At 40.7% G+C, this 22268-nt stretch overlaps 1 protein-coding gene across 3 annotated transcripts in view; it reads right to left on the bottom strand.

Moving 5' to 3' along the window:
- Positions 1-22268, bottom strand: part of LOC109919150 (calcium-binding mitochondrial carrier protein Aralar2) — a 222699-nt gene that overhangs the window by 66912 nt on the left and 133519 nt on the right. For all 3 annotated transcript variants that reach the window (XM_048617775.1, XM_048617779.1, XM_048617785.1), the window contains exons 9-10: positions 17389-17473; positions 16837-16995 (exon numbers count right to left, since the gene is read on the bottom strand). In XM_048617775.1, coding sequence (XP_048473732.1) covers positions 16837-16995; positions 17389-17473 — 244 coding nt within the window. The remainder of the gene's footprint in view (positions 1-16836; positions 16996-17388; positions 17474-22268) is intronic.

The following is a 22268-nucleotide window of genomic DNA, read 5'->3' as shown; positions in this document are numbered from 1 at the left end:
TGTAACTGTAATTAGTCTTAATGCTGTACAGTATTGTGAACCATTGTCTATTCCAAATTGGAGTCTGCCATTAGGGGCTGAGGGGATTAGGAACGGCGGGAGTCATGTAAATTGTCTAATATTCCCACTGTCTAAAGAAGAACTCCAACATCAACAAAAAGTATAACATCAAGAAAGAATGAATCTTCAGGTAACATAGTTGAGGAAGTGAAACAGCCGGTTTCACCAATTATTTAATCACTAAGAAGGGAGGAAACCCAAAATATTTAAGAAGTTAAAGGAATAGGTCTACCTACTTCAACATCGATCTACAGATGAAATTAGAACCAAATTCCACTGGCAAAAATTGAACATGAGGTTGTAGACATGCTTGCCGAGCCAACGGGTTTGGTTGCAAACATTTTGTCACTCTGCTAGGTAACATCATCACTGCACCTCCGGTGAAGCATCAGTATTCTCTGTCCCACTTGTTATTTATATGTCTCAGTTTGCTGGGGTGATTGGTATTACTTCAGTTTAGTTTCGCAGTGGTTTGTATACAGGGTCTAATTCAATGTGTTTGATGATGGAGATCCAGTTGGAATACCAGGCCTCCAGGAATTCCCTGCTGTGTCTCTGTTTGGCTTGTGCAATTATGGATGTGTTGTCCTAGTCGAATTCGTGTCCCTCGTTGTCTGAGTGTAGGGAGACAAGTGAGAATTGGTCGTGTCTCTTGGTGGCTAGTTGACCTTCATGTGTTTGTATTGTCAATGTTCTTCCAGTTTGGCCTATGTAGTGTTTCTCACAGTCCTTGCATGGTATTTTGTATATTACCCTGGTTTTGCTGGTCTTGGGTATGGGTTCCTTTACGTTCATCAGTAGCTGTCATAGGGTGGTTATCGGTTTGTGGGCAACTCTGATACCTAACAGTTTGAGTAGTCTTGTTGTCATCTCTGAAATGTACTTGATGTATGGTGGGGTGATTAGTGAGTCTGGTCGTGTTGTGTCTTCCTGTTGTGGTTTGTCTTGGAGATAACGGCCTGCTTTGCATAGTTCCGGGTTGCAGCAATGTGTTGTGGCTCATTTAAATCGTGTCCTGATGCAGCTCCGTTTGTGGGCTTTGGGGTAGTTGCTAGTGTAATTGAGTATCTGGTCCATATGTGTGGTCTTTCTAGTTTTGTGCGTTTAATAATCATGAAGATGTCATCTACATATCGATCCAAGGTTTGGGTTGTATAGTGGGGAGCGCTGTCCATTCTAACCTTTGCATTACTGTTTCTGCAATCAGTCCTGATATTAGGGATTCACTGGTGTTCCAGTGATTTGTTTGTATATGCTGTCATTGAAGGTGACGTGGGTTGTGAGGCACAGATCTAGTGGTTTCATGGTGATGTCATTATTGATGTTGTTGGTATCCTAGGTTGCCTGCTTACTTGATCCGTCCAGCAGTGTGGCAATTGTTTCTTTGGCTAGGACGACATTTATGGATGTAAACAGTGCTATTATGTCAAAGGATATCATCATCTCGTCCTCTTCTATCCTGGTGTCCTTGATAATGTTGAAGAATTCTTGGGATGAGTGGATGGAGTGGGTACTGTTGTGGACTAAGTATTTCTATTTCTGTTGTAGTTCTTTGGCAAGTCTATATGTTGCTGTACCTGGCAGTGAAACAATGGGTCTGAGGGGGGCCCCCCGGTTTGTGTATCTTGGAGAGTCCATTGAAATGGGCTGTGTTGGATCCCTGTAGCATCATTTTTTGGTATTCTGTCTTGCTGATGTCTCCTGGGTTGTGTAATTTTTTCAGGGTCGTTGTAATCCAGTTTCCTAACCATGGTGTCGAGTCTATTGCCATCTGTTGGTAGGTGTCGGTAGCTGCTAGTAGTGCGTTAGATTTCTCGATGTATTGGGTTTATTGAGGATTACTGTCATGCGTCCTTTGTCTGCTGGTACGATTACAATGTTCCTGTCTTTCTTGAGTCTTTCCAGGGCTTTCCTCTGTTCTGTGTTGAATGTGTTCCACATTCATTTTTTGTTCAGTGTTGGGACTATCGTCTGTCTGATGGTCTGTTGCACTTCTTCTGTGAGTCCATTGTTGTTTAGTGTTGATTCCAGTGCAGCCAGGAAGTCAGTCGTTTTGGCGTCTCTGTAGGCATAATTCAGTCCGTGCACTAGGGCGGTCTTCTCAGTGTCTGTAAGTGGTCAGTCCAAGATGTTTTTAATCCATGAATTTGTGTTGTGCATGTCATTGATGTGAGTGATTTTGGACAGTTTTTCTTGAAGGGCTATTCTTTTCTTTGTTCTGGTCTTTTGCTGTTGTATGCTGATATCTTGTTCCAGTGTGGTTGTCTATTCCTGGTTGGTTGGAGTACAGAGTTTTTGGTGCACAATTTCCTGCTTGTATTTGTGGAGGCGGTTGTGGGCATCGTTGATCATAACCCTTATCATTCTGCGGCAGTTCTGTTCAGCCGTCCTCCGTGCTGTGGGTTGTTGACAGGTGGTCTATACCTTAAGCTTTGTGGTAGTACCTGCTTTCTGAGGCATTCTTGCAGAAAGTACAGTTGTTAGTGGGTCATGCTCAGTCGCATGGCATTTGTTTCCCATCTGTAGGCCAGTTTGAGGGTGTTGTACCTGTAGGCATTTAAAGTATTTTTCCCACTATACAACCCAAACTTTGGATCCGATATGTAGATGACACCTTCGTGATTATTAAACGCACAAAACGACACATAAACAACATCCTCACTGGGATAAAATTCACGAAAGAAGAAGAGAACAACAACCGACTACCCTTACTAGACATAATGATAGAACGTAAAAACAACGGGGAACTTCAGGCTAGCGTGCATAGAAAGACCACACATACAGACCAGATACTCAATTACTCTAGCAACCTCCCCTATGCCCACAAACAGAGCTACATCAGGACACTATTTAAACGAGCCACAACACATTGCAGCAACTTGCAACTATACAAAGCAGAACAGGACCACTTATACAGAGTCTTGAAAAGAAATGGATATTCGTAAAGCACAATCCGCCATTACCACCAAGACAGACCGCAACAGAAAGACACAACACGACTCGACTCTCTAATCACCCTATCATACATTAAGGACTTTTCAGAGATGACCACAAGACTACTCAGACCCCTAGGTATCAGAGTAGCCCACAAACTGACAACCACCCTACGACAGCTACTGATGAACGTAAAGTAACCCATACCCAAAAGCAGCAAAACTGGGATAATATACAAAATACTATGCAAGGACTGTGAGAAGCACAACATTGGCCAAACTGGAAGAAAATTGACAATAACACATGAAGGCCAACTAGCCACCAAGAGACACGACCAATTCTCACTTGTCTCCCTACACTCAGACAACGAGGGACACGAATTCGACTGGGACAACACATCCATAATCACACAAGCCAAACATAGACACAGCAGGGAATTCCTGGAGGCCTGGTATTCCAACTGGATCTCCATCAACAAACACATTGAATTAGACCCTGTGTACAAACTACTGAAAAACAAAACTGGAAGTAATACCAATCACCCCAGCAAGCTGAGGAATATAAATAACAAGCGGGACAAAATACCGACGCTTCACTGGAGGCGCGCTGATGATGTTACCTAGCAGGGTGACAAAACATTTGCAACCAAACCCATCAGCTCGGCAAGCATGTCTACAACCTCATGTTCAATTTTTGTCAGTGGAATTTGGTTCTAATTTCACATATAGATCGGTCTTGAAGTAGGTAGACCTATCCTTCAACTTAAATATTTTGGGTTTCCTCCTTTCTCAGTGATTGAATTATTGGTAAAACCAACTTATTCGCTTCCTCAGCTGTGTTACCTGAAGGTTCATTCTTTCTTGATGTTATACCTTTTGTTGATGTTGGAGTTCTTCTTTGGACAGTGGGAATATTAGACAATTTACATGACTCTCTCCGTTCCTAATCCCCTCAGCCCCTAATGGCAGACTCCAATTTGGAATAGATAATGGTTCACAATACTGTACAGCATTAAGACTAATTACAGTTACAAATGCTTCCATTGACTTGAGTGATGAATCTGGTATAGTTCCTGTCTGTTTGTTTTCATTTTCTATGAACATTTTTTATCACTTGGAATCTTAACTATTGTCAGCACTGATAAACAGTGGAGAACATTTTCAACCAACCACTACACTCACAGCTTTCTATCTCATTTACAGTATGAAACAAATATTTCTTTCCAATGTAACTAACCTCAGGAGATTCTACTTTTTGTAAAGGTTCCGCAATGTATAAACAGACTTCAGCAAAATATTTTACCGGATTCTCCTTGACCACTTGTTTAACCTACTTGCAACGTTTGAATGAGACTGAGTTCAGCACATGCTTTTCTACTCAAGAATGAAAGTTCTTGGTTGTAAATTACAACAAACATTTTCTGGTATTTGATACTCCTCATCTTGGAGTTGCTTGTAGCATACCTTTGACGATAATTACTATAAGGCGTGTCAGCAGTAAGCAATGTTTTCTCAATAAAGGCTCTCCATCTAACAATATTTTGATTCTTGCTCCTGTATCTAACTGAAATTCATGCGATGCCCATTTATGTAAATAGATGCTAAAATGTTTGGTATGGGTCAATGATTTTCCCTAAGAAAACATAAGGCTTTCTATTTTATTGCAGATTCCTATACCTCATTTATATCTGTTTGAGTAGTTTTTTGGACTTTTGCTTTTCTGTAATTGTGATCTATTTGGCAATTTTCTGAAAGTGACTACTTTCTTAAGACAAAATAATTCAGCTTTAAAAGCTGGACAGTGTTCATACATTTGTAGTTTTGTTGATCCACAGCATTGGTAAGGACTTTTCTTATCTAATGTCAGACATACCAGCTGTGTTGATCAATTTTTTTTTAAGGTTTATACCTGAAGAAATCCTTTGCCAAGCTTTATTTTCTCTTACGATTGATCTGTTTTGCTTCAGGGCCTCTGTTTTACTTACTTCTGAATAGATAGTGCACTCTAGAATTAGATCTCCTTTGGACTTCTTCTGACAGTCTCTTATGAATTCTGATTTTAATTCATCATATTCACATCTTTTCATTAGCATGTAGAGATAATTAAATAATCTATGATTCACCAGGATACCACGCTGTTGGGTTAAATCTTGACCTTTCAAGAATTTCATTACTTCTGAGGTTGAAATAATTGTCAAAGCTTGTTCAAGTTTGTCTAATATTTCATCTATCCTTTGGTGAGCATTATTATCTGCTCCAAATTGTGCAGAAAAGTGCATTTACTTATTTAGCTTCCGTCTCACTACGCACTTGAGAAGCTATTCTATCCCTCAAGAATGATCCCCTGGATTTCCAATTCTGCGTTCTATTTGGCCAATTTCTGAAATCACATCTTCCTGGCAATACTATCATGATGCCAGAGCTTCCTAACATAATTGGTTTTTTATTCATTGAGGATTTTTTATTCTGCAGCAAATTGGTTCATTGCCATACTGGAGGTTTTACAGTGCTTCGTTACTGTCATAGAGGTTTTCTACCCTTTGCAGTTGCGTTGAAGCTTCACCCCACTTCAAACTCATAATATTCACATGGTATGGTGACAAAATCCAGTTGAAGGTGCAACATTTTATTATTGTTATTATCCTTTCAGCTTCAACTTGCTGTTTAAAATTTCCTCTTTTGTACAGGGGAATTTTGGTTTTGACTTACAGTCCTCAATGTCTTGTTAACTCATGGCTCAACTCAGACTCACAACTATTTCTACAACGCTCTACTTCACAATATAGCCTGTGCCTCTTTCTTGGAATTGCAGATTTCTTCTACTCCTGAACATCTCCTGACAGATCTTAAAAGTTTTCGGTGTCATTCTATGAAGTACTCTTTTGTGTTGAAAGTTGCCTTGAGATTTGTGGAGTTTGGTGTCATCAGCTGTCAGCTGCATCTGTTTCCCTTGAAATCTTCTCAGTCATCAGCATGAATTTCCCGTACTTTTCTTGAATCCCTAAATTCTAATTTCTCTTAGTTGGCACCATTTAAAAATATAATGTTGGTCATCTCTGCTCACTATGATGTGGCAGGGACCCACTTTCGCACCATGCTGTGTGTGGATTCCTTCATGCTAAAAGTAATCTAGCGTGGATTAGGATATCTACCTTTCTGGTCTTACTAGAACAGTCTTGTTGAGTAAGTAATATTGCATTGTTACAACTATTAACACAGAATACACGATAATAACCTATGTTACTACTGAGGCTGTCGGAGCACAGTTAGCACACTGTTTCCCATAAGCTCCCTCTTTACTTTGATCAAGTCTCTGTGACATCCTTACAGTGGTTAGTTTTTACTACTCTCCATCAATTTTTTTCTGTTACAGACTCACATACAATGAGAGGAGTAAAACTGGGTTGCTGCAGGTAGCCTAGGATGCAAATACGTAACAAATGAAGACACATGGCAGACTAATCTTTGTTTATTGTCCTTATTGTTGAGGACACAGCACTTTGAGAACTGAATACACTTAATGTATTGTGTAATGAAATAGAGTCAATTAGTAATGTTATAGTAAAGACTCCTCTAAGAAAAATGATTACAACATGACGGATGTTTCAGTGATTTGGTCACATTTGAAACTAGTCTCTTAAATTTAAAGAAAATCAATTATATACCTAGGAGGGGTAAGTTCAGTGAAGTAGGTTGGGAAATTAGATTAGAAGATATAACAGCAGTTATAAAATGTCAACCATTAAAATAAATAATGCAATACCCTCAACAGAAATACACCTCTTTGAATAATAAAAAAAACTTCACTAGGAAAGTCATAGTTTACTTACAAAGGCAAATATAGTAACTGATTAAAAGAATAGATCTACAATGTTACCTAAACCAGACGTAAACCTAAAAATCAACGATGATGAAGAAATTGATAAAGATAGAACAAAGAATATGATTGAAGTAGCAAGAAGTATGAGAAGGAAGTGAAAGAGGGTTTACATGTTTGTGACAAGAAGGAGAATGGCAAAAGTAAATGCACATCACTCAGAAGCAAATATAGGAGAACAAAAAATGGAAAAAAGGAAACAGACAGAAGTTAAAACAAACATCAGAATATGCTAGTGGCATTAGTGGTATTATCTATTATTAATATTAATAACTATTAATCCAGAAATTCTGGTAATGTTCTTGGGATTCGGGTCTGAATCCGCTGTGGCAGACGGTGGAGTTTGAATTTAATAAAAATAAAATTTGGAATTAAGAAGCTACTGTTGACTAGGAAACCATTGTTGATTGTTGGAAAAACAAACCATCAGGCTCTCTTATGTCCTTCAGTAAAGGAAATCTGCCATCCTCACTTGGTCTGGCTTACATGTGACTATGAAGCCATAGCAATATGGATGACTCTCAACTGCCCCCTGAAATGGTCTAGCAAGCCACTCAGTTGTATCAATCACCACAAAGTCTCAACAAAGAAATGAAACCGGATAGACCACTTGACATTGGCCTCGGCACCAGAAATTACAACAGTAGAAACAGCCCTATCGACCTTGCAAACTCCTCCTAACTAACAACTGGGAGCTAATGCCAAAATTGGGAGGGCTGCCACACAGACTGGTCAAACAACATCCACAGTTATTATCAAGGAATTATACTTTACAGACAATGTCCCAGACACACCAAAACCATTCCCATTCCTGAATATGTCCTGTCCCACCGGCAGGGCAGACGCAGCAAAGGTAGCAGCACAGTGGCATACAGTCGGGAGGGAGTTGCCTTGGGAGTCCTCAACATTAACTCCGGATCCCATGAAATCTCATGTTAAACAAGGGCAAGGAAACCTCCTGCTGCTTACCATGTACCGTCCTCTTTTGGCTGATGAATCAGTACTCCTCCATGTTGAACAACCAACTGGGGAAGGCACTGAGAGAGGCAAGGGCACACAATGTACTTCAATGTCCACCACCAGGTGTGTGACCTACAGCAGTACTACTGATCAAGCTGGTCACGTCCAAAAGGACATTATTGCTAGAATGGGTATATGGTAGGGGGTGAGACAACAAACAGGGGGAAAAACATACATGACTTTAATACCAATATGCCAGCCGCAGATGCATCTATCAATGACAATGTCGGTTAATAATGACCACCACACAGTACTTGTGGGACCAAGTCCCACCTGTACATTGAGAATACCCTCTATCATGTTGGGTGGCACTATCACCATGTTAAATGGGATAGATTTTGAACAGATCTAGCAACTTAAGACTGGGCATCCATAGAGTACTGTCAGCCATCTACAGTAGTAGAATTGAACTCCAATGTGATCTGCAACTCATGGCATCGCATATTCCCTACTCTACCATCAAGATGGGGATTAACCTTGCTTCAATGAAAAGTGTAGGGGTGCAGCACCAGGCATACCTAAAACTGAGGTGCAAACCTCATGGAGCTACAAAACAGAACTACTTGCATGCGAAACACCATAAGCACCAAGTGATAGAGCTAAGTGATCATACAACGAACAGATCAGATCTAAGCTCTAGAATCCTGCCACATCCAGTCATGAATTGTGGTGGACAAAACAACTCATTGAAGACAGAGGCTCCACAAATATTCCATTCTTAATGACGGGATGCCCAGCTCATCAGTGCAAAAGATATGGCTGAAGCATTTGCAACAATCTTCAGCCAGAAGTGCCAACTGGATGATCCATCCCGGCCTCTTCCAGAGGTCCCCAGTCTCGCAGATGTCAGTCTTCAGCCAATTTGATTCAGTGCATGTAATATCAAGAACCAGTTGAAGGCATTGGAAACTGCATAGACTATAGGCCCTGATAACATTCCAGCAATAGTACTGAAGGCTTATGCTCCAGAACTTGCTGCACTCCTAGCTAAGCTGTTCCAGTACAGCTGCAACACTGGCATCGACCCAGTGTGGAAAATTGCCCAGCTATGTCTTGTAAATAAAAAACAGAACAAAATCCAAAACCCAACCCAGCTAATTAGTGTCCCATCTGTCTACTCGATAAAAGGTGTCTTCAACAGTGTTATCAAACAACAGCTGATACGGAAAAGATGGTTCTGGTTATTATGATTCAATTATCTCAGCTCCAGGACATCATTGCAAGAGTACCTCAAGGGGATGGATGCCTATCCATCCACAGCTGCTTTATCATTTACCTTCCTTCTCCCACAAGGTTAAAAGTGGAAATATTCACTGGTGATTGCACAATATTCAGCAACATTCATGACTCCTCAGATACTGAAGCAGTCCAATTCCAAATGCAACAAGAAGTGGACAATATCCATGTTTGGCTAAAAAATTGGCAAGTAACATTCGCACCACACAAATGTCAGGCAATGATCGTCTCCAATAAGAGACAATTTAACCACCATCCGTTGACATTAAACGGCTTTACCTGAGTCCCTCACTACCAACATCCGAGTTATTTCATTTGATTTATTTATTTATTGTCACGTGTACCAAAATACAGTGAAAAGCTTTGTTTATGAGCGATACAGGCAGATCATAGTAAGCAAAGGATGTACAATTTAAAAAGACTGAGACAGAGGCATACAGGTTACACTGCACAGGGTGTGCACCAGGCGAGATCAACATTAGCAAGATCAGCGTTATTTGAGGCTACAGAGTCCATTCATCACGGCCGGGAAGAAGCTGTTCCTCAACATGCTAGTGCGCATGTTCAGGCTTCTGTATCTTCTGCCTGATGGAAGAGGTTGTAGGAGATCATTACCGAGGTGCAATGGGTCTTTGATGATATTGGCAGCCTTTCCGCTGCAGCGAGCCGTGTAAATGGAGTCTATGGATGAAAGGTTGGGTTCCGTGTTGATCTGGGCTGTGCACACCACTTCCTGTAGTTTCTAATGGCCCTGAACAGAGCAGTTGCCATACTAGGCCTTTATGCACCCGGACAGTATGCTTTCAATGGTGCAGTCGTAGAAGTTAGTGAGGGACCTTATGGGCATGCAAATTTCCTGAGCTGCTGGAGGAAGAAACGGCATTGTTGTGCCTTCTTGACTATCGCATCCATATGGCAAGTCCAAGATAGGTTGTTGGTCATCGTCACTCCAAAGAATTTGATGCTCTTCACCCTTTCGACCTTAGATCCGTAGATGTAGATGAGGGCATGTTCTCTTTCTTTCTTTCTGAAGTCAATGATCAGTTCTTTAGTTTTGCTGATGTTGAGAGACAGATTGTTTTCATTGCACACATCACCAAGCCCTCTGTCTCCCTTCTATAGTTTGACTCGTCATTGTCAGATATCTGTCCCATTATGGTGGTGTCGTCAGCCAACTTGTAGATAGCGTTCATTCGGAATTTGGCAACACGGTTGTAGATGTAAAGGCAGTACCGTAGGGGGCTGAGGATGCATCCTTGGGGGACTCCAGTGTTGAGTGTTATTGCAGAGGAGGAGATGCAGTTACTTATCCTCAGTGATTGTGGCCTGTGGACCAGAAAGTTGAGGATCCAGTTGCAGAAGGCGGAGCCGAGATCAAGGTCACGGAGTTTTGAGATCAATCTGGAGGTAGTAATAGTGTTGAAGGCGGAGCTGTAGTCAACGAGCAGGAGGTGTCTTTGATGTCCAGATGTTCCAGGCATGAGTGCAAGGCTAGGGAAATGGCATCCTCTGTGGACCTGTTACTTCAGTAGGCAAATTGTATGGGATCCATGCGGGCTGGGAGACTGGGGGTGATGTGGACCATGACCAGCCCCTCGAAGCACTTCATGATTATTGTGGTCAGAGCATGTGCTTTCTTAAGTATAGGGATGATGGTGGTCTTCTTGAAACAGGTGGGGACTACAGCTTGTAGGAGGGAGAGGTTGAAGATGTCGGTGAATACCTTCGCCAGTTAGTCCACAAAGGATTGAGTGCTCGGCTGGAGACACCGTCCAGGGCCGTGGCTTTCCTTGGGTTGCCTCCCAGGAAGACCGATCTGACATCCTAGGGGCTACCATTGACCAGAAACTGAACTGGACTCACCAATGTAAAGACAGTATCTATAAGAACAGGTCAGAGGTTAGGAGTGCTGCAGTAAGTAGTTCAAGTTCTGACTTCCCAAAGCCTGTCCATTATCCACAAGGCACAAGTCAGGAGTATTATGGAATATTCCCCACTTACATGGATGCTGGCCCCAACAACACTCAAGAAGCTTAACAACATCCTGACAAAGGATCCTGTCAATTGACACCACATCCACAAACATTCAGTCCTTCCACTGCCAACACTCAGTAGCAGCAATGTGTACCATCTACTAGACTGGTGAATGAAATCATCATAGCATCTATTAGGAAAGCATACACACCCATGAAAGACTAGCTAAAAACTCGGTAGGTCTTTCTGTGAATGGGTCTTTCCGGCAAGCCACTGGTGCTGTGATGGCAAATTCGGTGTTACAATACCCTTCGGCTGGGGAAATTCTGTTATGTAGCTAAATCCAGTGCACCCTGAGCCTGAGATACCCCATCAGTTGGGAAGCTCATGTGTTGTCCAGCCTTGAAGAAGAAAGCATCTGTCACCTGGGCGATGCAGCAATGTGTAACCAATAGTGAGATGCCACAGAGGTCAGCAGCTGACCCTTGAAAGGATTTAGCGACAAACAAATTCAGGGCAACATTTGTGCTTGACTGCCGCTGGCAGAAAGTGACTATTGGTACTGCGAACTGTGAACTCAAAAATGATGAGAGCACAGAATTTTATGGCTATCTGTCTAGAAAGTTGCAGTCTCCTTCAACACCACTTCTCAATCTTGTCCAGGAAGCTTTGCCTCTGCCTGTAGATTCTACGGTCCTCAGACATCTTCTCTGGCTCTTGATGTCCAGCACTCTGCCCTTCCTACTGGGAATTGTTTTTATTATTTGTACATGAGATGTGGGTGTCACTGGCTAGGCCAGTATTTACTGCCTGTCCCTAATTGCAGTGGAGAAGGTGGTGCTGACCTCTAAGAATCACATTCATTTGCCATTATGCTTGGTTGTCTCCAACCAGTGGAGATTTCTCCCTGCTTTTCAGTGATTTCAATTTTGTCAGAGCTCCTCGATGCTACGCTTAGTCAAATGCTGCCTTGATATCAAAGACAGCCATACTCTTCTCACCTCTATTTTTGATAGATTTCTTTCCAATTCAAGCTACTCCTTTGTGACTTCATTCATAGTCTTTGTTGGGAGGAGGTGACTTGTGATCCATAAGATCCTCATTGCTTGGTAGTACAGAACTTAAAAGTTGCTAAATGGAGACGAAAACAAAGTTTCCATTTAGCAAACAAAGTTTTTCGTCTTGTACTCATCAGGACTAGGATGCAAAACAAAACTTGGAAAAACGACATTAATTTATAAAAGAGGCTAGAAGTAGAAGATTATCTGAGCCACCATTGGCATGGAAATGCAGCGCATGGAAATGCAGCAAGAACAATGAGTTTCAATTTTAATTCTCAGACCCTGACTGGTCAAGCTGTTACAATGGGAACACAGCAGAGATTGACAGTCTCCATGATCCTTTATTTTTCCATGAAAAAAAGGTGTACTGTATGTATGAATTACTCTGCCTACATAAAACATGGTTCTGTGTATTAATATATGCAGTCTCTACCACATCCAAATGCTAATTCTTAGCATAGTCCAGATTATTTAATAACTGATTTCCAGTAGCAGAATCACATTTAATGGCAGACGTACTTTTCTGAGGCTTACAAGCACAGGCTGATTAAACACAATTGGCATGCTGCCCGCTGCAAATGTCAATGGGGTGTGTTGTTTTATATGTTCCACCCATATACGTAGCATCACACCGGCACTGAAATGCAGATATTACTCACTTATCTGATAGGCAAAATGCCTTTTTGGCTTGATGGCAGCATCTTGTTAGTGGAGAGAAACACACTCACTGGTTTACTGCAAAGCAGAAGTGTGAAACTTCTAGCTTCACCTATTCACATTTTTGAGACACCTACCCACAGCAGGGTAATATGAGGTACAGTGGGCACCATTCAGAATCAAAAACAGCGAACACAGGCCCTTTCATAAGTAATTTGCAAAAAACAGCAATGTTTAAAATCCTTGTTGTTCAATGCCTCCCCTTTCTCAATGCCAGATTCTACAATGCACAGCAGTCATGAAATTCAAAATCCTCACTGAGGCACAATAAAGAGCGCAGAAGATCAATCTCAGAACCTTAACTGCTTTAAGAAGCCCTATGGTCTACTTGATAGTTCCCAGGAACTGTGCACACAACTAAAGGATCTTTCTACTGTGGTCATATACCAGTTGAGTGAATGGAAGCTCTTTTTATTGAAACATGTGCACTCAATGATGCTTGGCATTTAGGAACTTCAGCAATAGCACCCATCGCAAAGAGACCTTTCCATATGACTCTGCAGATCAGTGTGGTAACACACAAATTCACAAACCCAAACCACTTCAACAAAGCACTGGTGACCCCCTTCATCCCCCCAATGTGTCAGATAGGGCAGCATGGTGGTTAGCACTGCTGCCTCACAGCACCAAGGAGCTGGGTTCAATTCCAGCCTCGGGCACTGTATATGTGTAATTTGCACATTCTCCCCATGTCTGCATGGGTTTCCTCCAGGTGCTCCGGTTTCCTACCTCAGTCCAAAGATGGGCAGGGTAGGTGGGTTGGTCATGCTGAATTGCCCATAGTGCCCAGGGATGTTTAGGTTAGGTGGGTTAGACATGAGAAATGCAGGGATAGGGGAATGGATCTGGGTGGGATGCTCTTCAGAGGGGCGGTGTTGGGCTGAATGGCCTGTTTCCACAGTGTAGGAATTCTATGATACCTCCAGTGGATCACTGAAAAGAAACAGAGGGCTAAAATTTCAGAGCCACAGGGATCTTCAGCACCTCTGATACTGGGTGTCCACAAAACTGAAGGTGTCCCAATTTGTCCTGCAGCATGGCACATAAATCAGCAACAGCCTCCCTTGGGAAGGGCTTTGTTGACACAGTCATTCAGATATCTGGAACTGGCTATGCTACGGGTGGCTATAGACTCTTCTACTCACAGGAGGCTGTTCACATGCCAGTGTGCGCCCTTTTCTGGCATCCCCAACACAACCATTGGTCCTCACAGGCCTTGAGGCTGCCTAGGGCCAGATCTCACTTCCCCTCTAGTGCTTTTACTCCTCACTGGGGGCCAGAAACCTGGGTGTATGAAGTGCTTGGGAAGTGAACTCTCTCACCATGAAAAGCTTGGTACAAAGCCGGCACCAGTCCCTCCTTTCCCTTGTTTCTTTTGAAAAGACACTACTGTGCCAATGACACGCTGGCAACACAACTTTTCCCCACTCTAGCTTTCAGGTACTAGTGCCTGCACTGCTCCACTCTCTCTGTCATGACCAACTTGTTCCGTTTTTTTGTTGTTGGTTAGAACCAATACCAAAATCCCACTTCCTTGTCATCTTCTTTAAGCAAATGAAGCTTGGAATACTTGTGTTTTCATTGCATCACTCACAAAACCTAAAAGCACTCACACAACTGATGATGATGATTGACCAGTTTTTCTGACGAAGGGTCCTGATCCAAAATGTCAACTTTCTTGCTCCTCTGACGCTGCCTGCTCTACACTGTGTTGTCTCTGACACCAGCATCCGCAGTTCTTGCTATCTCATAGCTATATTAACTACCTTCCATTATATTGCTGCTAGAAGTCTGTTCTTCATGTTGGTGGCATCAAGCTTCTGTAACTGTCCCAAACAACTGTGTAAAATTCTGACAAGTAGGACAGATTTCTGCTTCTAATTTTGAAAATACTTTTGAAGATGAAGTCATCCAATAAATTATTTTAGCAACTGTCAAAATGTGTGCATCTTGAGAGCAAGGAGGATTACTTTTCCCCACATACAATATAGATATTATAGCACAGTTCAAGAGATTAACTGTAAGTAGACCGAGTAAGCTATCCAAAGATTTAAAAATTCTTTAAACGTAATGCTCAATTCGTGGAAGTCTACTGATATCAGTTTGTTACGTTTTCTCAGCAATTCACAAAGTTAACACCGAGTTAAATATCGGAACAGGTCCATAAAGAAAACAAAACTTTACAGAAGCAAACCAAAAAAAAAGTTAACAGTTTTGTTATGAAGATGTGTTATCTGAAACATGAATTCAGAATATAATTAAGCGGACAAACATCTACATTCTGTTACAATGCTAGATATGTAGGCTATTCATCCCAAAGACTGGCAGGTCATATCAAGCAGCATGTTCACTTGGCTGTTCACAACAAGTAAGGCATGCACTGCACCCAACCAACCTATGCTTGTAAAAGGGGCAACACAGATGTAACTTTGCAAATGGACAACATTTGCTGGATAATTCTCAATATGTGAGGAATTTTAATGATAACCAATTTAGATTCTTATTCACATTAACAACATGGTGCACTTGCATGTAGCATATCAATACACAAGCCCCTGTTCTTTGAAGACAGAATAAACACGTACACACACAAAGCCTGTTTCAACTCAACAAAGGTGACAGGCATTCTCCGGTCTAGTTGTCAGGGCAATTCCCCGACCAATTAGAGTCAACCTGCTCCTATGATGCTGCTTGGCCTGCTGTGTTCATCCAACTCTACACCCTATCAATCGGAGTCCATTTGTAGAGTTATAGCATCACACAGCACAGAAACAACCCCTTCGATCCAACCAGTACATGTTGACCATAATCCCAAACTAAACTAGTCCAACTTGTCGAACATTTTCACCTTCTCATTTCATGAAGTATGAATGCTGGTTTTCCCCTTGATTTTGTGTTCTTCTGAAAGCTCCTGATGAGGGCAAGACAAAAAGTTTCAACAAAATGTGTCGTCTTCCAGAAATATTCAGGTTCTGTATTTCCAAACAATGATAAATATCTATACCTTGGATATTTGGAAAGGACGCTTTGCAAAGCAAAGAAGACTAGCAGCAGCAGGGAAAATGCTTATATTTGCAAAGAATAGAAGTTGGTCAACTAGAGTTAACCAGTCTACAATACTTATGCAGAAAGGTCACATAACCCAGTTTGTGGATGTAATAGAACTAATAGATTTGTAAACTTACAGTCTGATTTAAATAGCCAAACGAGCAACACACTTTCATCCCTCTGTTTTAAGCATGACGACCTCAACTGGAGTGTTGCTAAAGGACCATTTGAAATTTACACCCCTGTCTCCAGAAAAATGATTTCAGCCATCCATAACTGATCGAATTAGGCGCACTAGTGCCAACAGCTTGTATGCAAAGTGACTTCAGCTATAGACTAACATTTGGACAATCCGTAATTCTTTTTTCCTAAATGTAACTGTTAATTGGCCAAAGTACATTTAAAATAAATCTCTGCAGCATTTTTATATATTTTCCCTAGACTTAGAGGTTGTGTACAGTACTAACTTTCAAAAAGGTTAGCTGCACATATTTGGACTGTTTCAACTTTTTGTTAATAATCTTCATATCTTCACTTGTCTTGTTTGCATTAAACTAGTTTTTTTCATTTATAACTAAAGGAAACTGAGTGGCTTGCTTCTGTTACTGAGCTGTATGCGGTCTGATTTAGAGATATATGATTGACAATACCTCCTTTTTTTAAATTCAAACTGTCTATCCAATGGAGGAGTCAGACGAGGAAAGGAATCAGATCAGCCCTCCTAACTAAGTTGTAACTTGTTTAAATTGTGAGCAGTTCTACGAATGGTGACGTATTCTTCAAGCAAAATATGCAGACAGGATTTATCAAATGAGCAGTAATCTCTGCTGCCTAGAACAGAAAGATCATATTTCCTTTGAAAAATCCTGTCAACAACGCGCACTGACTGCACAGCAATGCACAAACTGACCTCTATAAAGTCCAATGATGCCTTCATATCGCAGCACTTTTCTGAAGCAATCAAAGCTGTTATGGTACATAATCTCTTCCACAAATGCTCCTGTGGAACGCTGGTTTTGCATTCGAGTTTTCACTAGGTCAACAGGATAGACAGAAGTGGCACCTGTGGCTGTAGAGCAGAGTATCAATAAAGTTATTTTAAAACCTGTAACAATGGAGACAAAGCAAGAGACAGTAATTTACTCCCATAGTAGAATCACATTCATCAATTAGGTTCTTTTTATCTGCCAACTTTACAAAGAAAGATTTTAATTAAAATTGCATCAGAAGTAACTCTAACTCATTATTAACTTGTCTCTTCTGAAGCTAGTCTGGAGCCAAGTGAGACAGAAATACTGCCTCTGATCTGCGGCAGGTACAAAAGCACTTATATAAAGGTTGCAATGATATGGTCTCTCATCCATACAATGAAGAATCTCATCCAAAGGAAGGTAGAGAAAGCATTTTTTAATATACAGAAATTGTGTATATACGCAGGGAAAGAAAATGTATTTTAACTAACCTCCAGCAATTCCACCAAGTGTAAATCTGTACGCTAACTCTGCTATATCCATCAGAATAGAATGACTTCTGCCACTTTCAGCCAGCTTAAAAATAAATCAAAGTTCTGAGAAAGCAACAATCTATAAGGTTTAGTGATTTCACTACTTTCACAAGTTCCAAATGCTAAGCTATTGTGCTGCAGTAAAGAACAAATAAATCTGTTCAGTCTTAAGGAATAGGTATTGGAAATTACAATATGTGCTGATCCCTAATAAAGCAACAAATCAAACCATTTAAGTATACAGTTTAAAATGCTTCATAATATCCTCAGGTTATGTGTTACAACCCACACCAAGAGTGCAATGCAAAAAGGATCAGAATGTGTTTGCCTTACTCTGGACATCTGCATTGTGCACAATTGGAACAACTAGGTTTTCATTGACAAATATTTAAAAAATACTTTTGAAAAAAATCCAGCTGATAGTCTTGCTATTTCCTCTGGCTCAAAACTGCAACACACCAATCTAAACCCTGCCATTTAAATGGAATTTAAATTGCACTTTGACAATGACAATAGCATGAACCTTGGCTTTCAGTTGCAGATCATGTGCTGTCTCAATAAAAGTGGATGCAAAGTACAGAGAACCTGCATTTCAGAGATCACTTTTTGCATTGGAGCAGTCATTTCTCAAGTGATTTTATTTTTATTTTTTAAGTTGAATATTCAGTAATATTACTGAATTCATCAAGTACTGTATCTGTGGACTTATGAAAAATATGTCCTTGACATGAGTACAGGTGCACCAATTGTATTTGGTCTTTGAGGATGAGAATCGTGAAGGCAAGTATGAAATTTGTCTTGATGACAACCAACGAATATGCCACATTCTGGTTGCTAAACTGCTCACATCATTTGGGGAAATTTTTAACTGAGTGAAAGGATGGTTAGGGACAGGGCCAGAAATCATGGGCAGTGTGTTGCTCCTGACCTAGGCCCTCAGCCCTCAACCTGAGCATGGCAGGCCCACCCACCCTGTCTGAAGCTTAATGGCCTTTCCCCCACCCGAGTATAGTGAATGTACCCTGATCTGAACACTGCGGGCCCCAGAAAGCCTCCCTGTACCAGACACTAAGTGGGTGCGAAATCAAAGAAAAATGCAACTGTGTCAGAAAATTTGCATCATTAACCTATCTTTTTGCCATTGCAGGCTCTTTACTCCTCAAGTTAAGTTACTTTCCTACACATCTTAGTAGATGAGTCCAGGACTATGATTTAAACCTCAATAAAGGTAATTATAATGATATGAAGGAATAGCTAGCAAATATGAACTGGGAAATGACACTAACATGTAGGACAGTAGAAACTTTTAAGAATATATACCTCAAAGGTCTTCATCAAAGATAGCTACCAGATGTTTGTGCCTTACATCCCAATTATTGATACAGAGTGTCAACAGTTAAGGTCCCAACACTGATGCTTGTCACTCTACTAATTACACCTTGCCAACTCAAAAATATCTATGTATTTCTACTGCCAGCTGACTGTTAGCAAACCAATCCTTTATGCAATACACCATATGATCCCCACAACACTTAATGTGGCATCTTATCAAATAGCGTTACATTAGCTGTTTTCCATTTTCTCTGATCCTTCCAAAATCTTAGGAAGGTTGGAAATGAGAACGGATTAATCTACTTTTTCAGCAGCCACTTATTTTAAGTCCCAAAGATGTAGGCCATAGGTTCCTAGGGCATGGTCAACCTTTAGGTCCAATAGGTTGTCTGGCGCATTTTCTTTGTTGATGGTGATGGTTCACTTTCCTCTGTCCTGTCTATACCTTGATCTTTAAATACCTTTGGGAAATGAGGTTGCAGACTTGCTTGACAATCGGGGTGTTTAATCGCAGATGTTTTGTCACCCATCGTCAGTGCGCCTCCGGTGAAGCGTTGGTCTTCCATCCCGCTTGTTATTTATATGCCTTGGTTTGCTAGGGTGGTTGGTATTACTTCCGGTTTTGCTCTTCAGTGGTTTGTATATCGGTCCAGTTCAATGTGTTTGTTGATGCAGTTCTGGTTGGAATGCCAGGCATCCAGTAATTACCTGGCATGTCTCTGTTTGGCTTGTGCTATTATGGATGTGGTGTGCCAGTCAAATTCGTGTCCCTCATTGTCCGTGTGTATTGAGACCAGTGAGAATTAGTTGTGTCTCTTGATGGCTAATTGGTGTTTCTGTATCCTTGTTGCCAGTTTTCTTCCAGTTTGGCCTATGTAAATATTTCTCACAGTCCTTACATGGTATTTCATAAATTACATTAGTTTTATTGGTTGTGGGTATGGGATCCTTTATGTTCGTCAGTAGCTGTCGCAGGGTAGTTATTGGTTTGTGGGCTACCCTGATACCTAGAGGTCTGAGTAGTCTTGTGGTCATCTCTGATATGTCCCTGATGTACGGTAGGGTGACCAGTGTGTCATGCCATATTGTGTCTTCTTGCTGTGGTCTGTCGCAGAGGTAATGATGGATTGTGCTTTTTGGATATCCGTTCCTTTTAAAAACTCCGTACAAGTGCTCCTGTTCTGCTTTGTGCAGTTCTGGGTTGCTGCAGTGTGTTGTGGCTTGTTTGCATAACATCCTGATGCAGCTCCATTTATGGTTGTTGGGGTAGTTGCTGGTGTAATTAAGTATCTGGTCTGTATGTGTTGTCTTACTGTATAGCTAGTCTGGAGTTCCCCATTGTTCTTTTGTTCCACCATCACGTTCAGGAAGGGTAGTCGGTTGTTGTTCTCGTCTTCTTTTGTGATTTTATTCGAGGTGAGGATATTGTTTATGTGTCGGTGGGTTTCTTCTAGTCTTGTGCGTTTGATAATCACAAAGGTATCATCTACATAGCGGACTCGGAGTTTGGGTTGGATAGTGGAAAGCGTTGGCCATTCTAATCTTTGCATTACCACTTCTGCTATCAGTTCTGATATTGGAGTTCCCATTGGTGTTCCGTTGATTTGTTTAAATATACGGCCGTTGAAGGTGAAGTGGGTTGTGAGACCTAGATTCAGTAGTTTCAGGGTGCTGTCCTTGTTGATGCTGTTGGTGTCATGGCGTGTCTACCTTCCTGATTTGTCCAGCAGTGTAGCAATTGTCTCTTTGGCTAGGCTTCACCAGAGGCACACTGACAATGATACCTAGCAGGGTGATGAAATGTCTGCAATCAAACACACCAACTTGGTGAGCAAGTCTGCAACCTCATCCACAACCAGAGCTACAAATCTCAAAAACTTTAAACCTATGGGAAATCTTCAAGTTTTCTACAATGAGGACAAACAAAAATATTTGTTATTTTCCATTATTAATTTGCCATACTTGCTCTCCAGAGCACCACTACTAGCTTTAGTTACACTTTTCCTGTTTTAAAACGTAAATAATATATATAAATATACATAATTTTTTGTGAGCTAAGGCCACGTCTCACTACTGTACTAATGGAATCCTTGAAATCTTCTCCAAGCTCACTTTCTTTTTGAAATGTTAGATATTCTTAAGTCCCAGAATTGGTCGCCCTTTAATATTTATCAGGTTGTACATATTTATTTTCATCTGTACCAACAGTTCATCCATTTTGTTGTGAATGCTGCACGCTTTCAGATACAGTGCCATTACTTCTACTTTTACCAATTTTTCAGTCTCTGACCTGGTACACAATTAGGTTTGTACTCTTGATCCCTTTCTGCCACGCTCTGGTTATCATAACCCTAGTTACTACCCTGCTTTATTACCACACTGTTTCCCTTTGATTTTCTGTATTTTCTCTCACATCATGCCTTCCACTGACTATTTCATTTAAATCCCTCTCTACTTCCCTATTACTTGATTTGCCAAAACACTATTCACCTCATGTTTCAGGTGAAGCTCATCCAACCTGCACTGATACAAAATCTGCTTAGAAATGTAGCTTGGATTCAAAAATAAATGTAACTAATTATGTAGGACATGTACAGATTTACATATAAAGATTCATGTAAACAAGGAGTTAATCATTAAAGACTGCATCACAATGAGTAGCAAACCAGAAAGGTCCACTGTGAAATTAGGATATACCTAGAAGAGGACATGGAAACAACATACATATGTTATTAATTAATATTAATAGAGATATTGATAATAGTCTAATCACTGAAAAGAAGGCCTGGAAAACAGGCATGACACCATCACACCCAAGCGTTCACTACAGTGAGAGATAATGGATCCACATTGCTGGAAGTATTCAACTGATAAGTGATGGAAAGATCCTTATTACATGAATGCCATCAAACACTCAAAGATGAGAAATGAAACACCTTGACTGATAAGTCTTTAGAGGATTCTTTTAAGGTTGAAGAATAAGGGAAGCTTGGAAAGAAATCTCCATTTAAGGATTAAAAACATCACAAACAAATTGACTAGATAAAACTTCATAAATGAATTTTTGCTGAATAAATAAGGGGCAATATCAAATTACACAGCATCACGTAAGTGGGAGGAACATATAGAGTGGGTTAATACTCACATTTACAAAGCAGGAGGGATTGAGACACAATATAAAAATAAGACCCTTTCACTAAAATTTCTTGAGAGTTAGGAATACTCAGACAATATTTCTCAAAAAATATTTTCTCCTACCAGGAGAAGAAATCTTAGTTACTCAGGGCTTTAAGGTAAAATATTTCTTTAAAAGTTGATGGATATTGTATTCTTAGATATTGTCAGATATTCTATCCTTAAATATGGTTAAATAATAATTCTTTGATATTCTTGAATAGTTTGTAAACAACATCAGAACAGATCCTATTGCATGTGGCATTATATCTTTAATAGTTTTTGGTATAGCAATATGCATGTTATTAATTTCCAAGAAAATCATTTCTCTG

This window comes from Rhincodon typus, chromosome 2 (assembly GCF_021869965.1).
Source record: "Rhincodon typus isolate 14 chromosome 2, sRhiTyp1.1, whole genome shotgun sequence".
NCBI classification, from domain to species: Eukaryota; Metazoa; Chordata; class Chondrichthyes; order Orectolobiformes; family Rhincodontidae; genus Rhincodon; species Rhincodon typus.
This window is presented reverse-complemented; position numbering and strand designations above follow the sequence as displayed.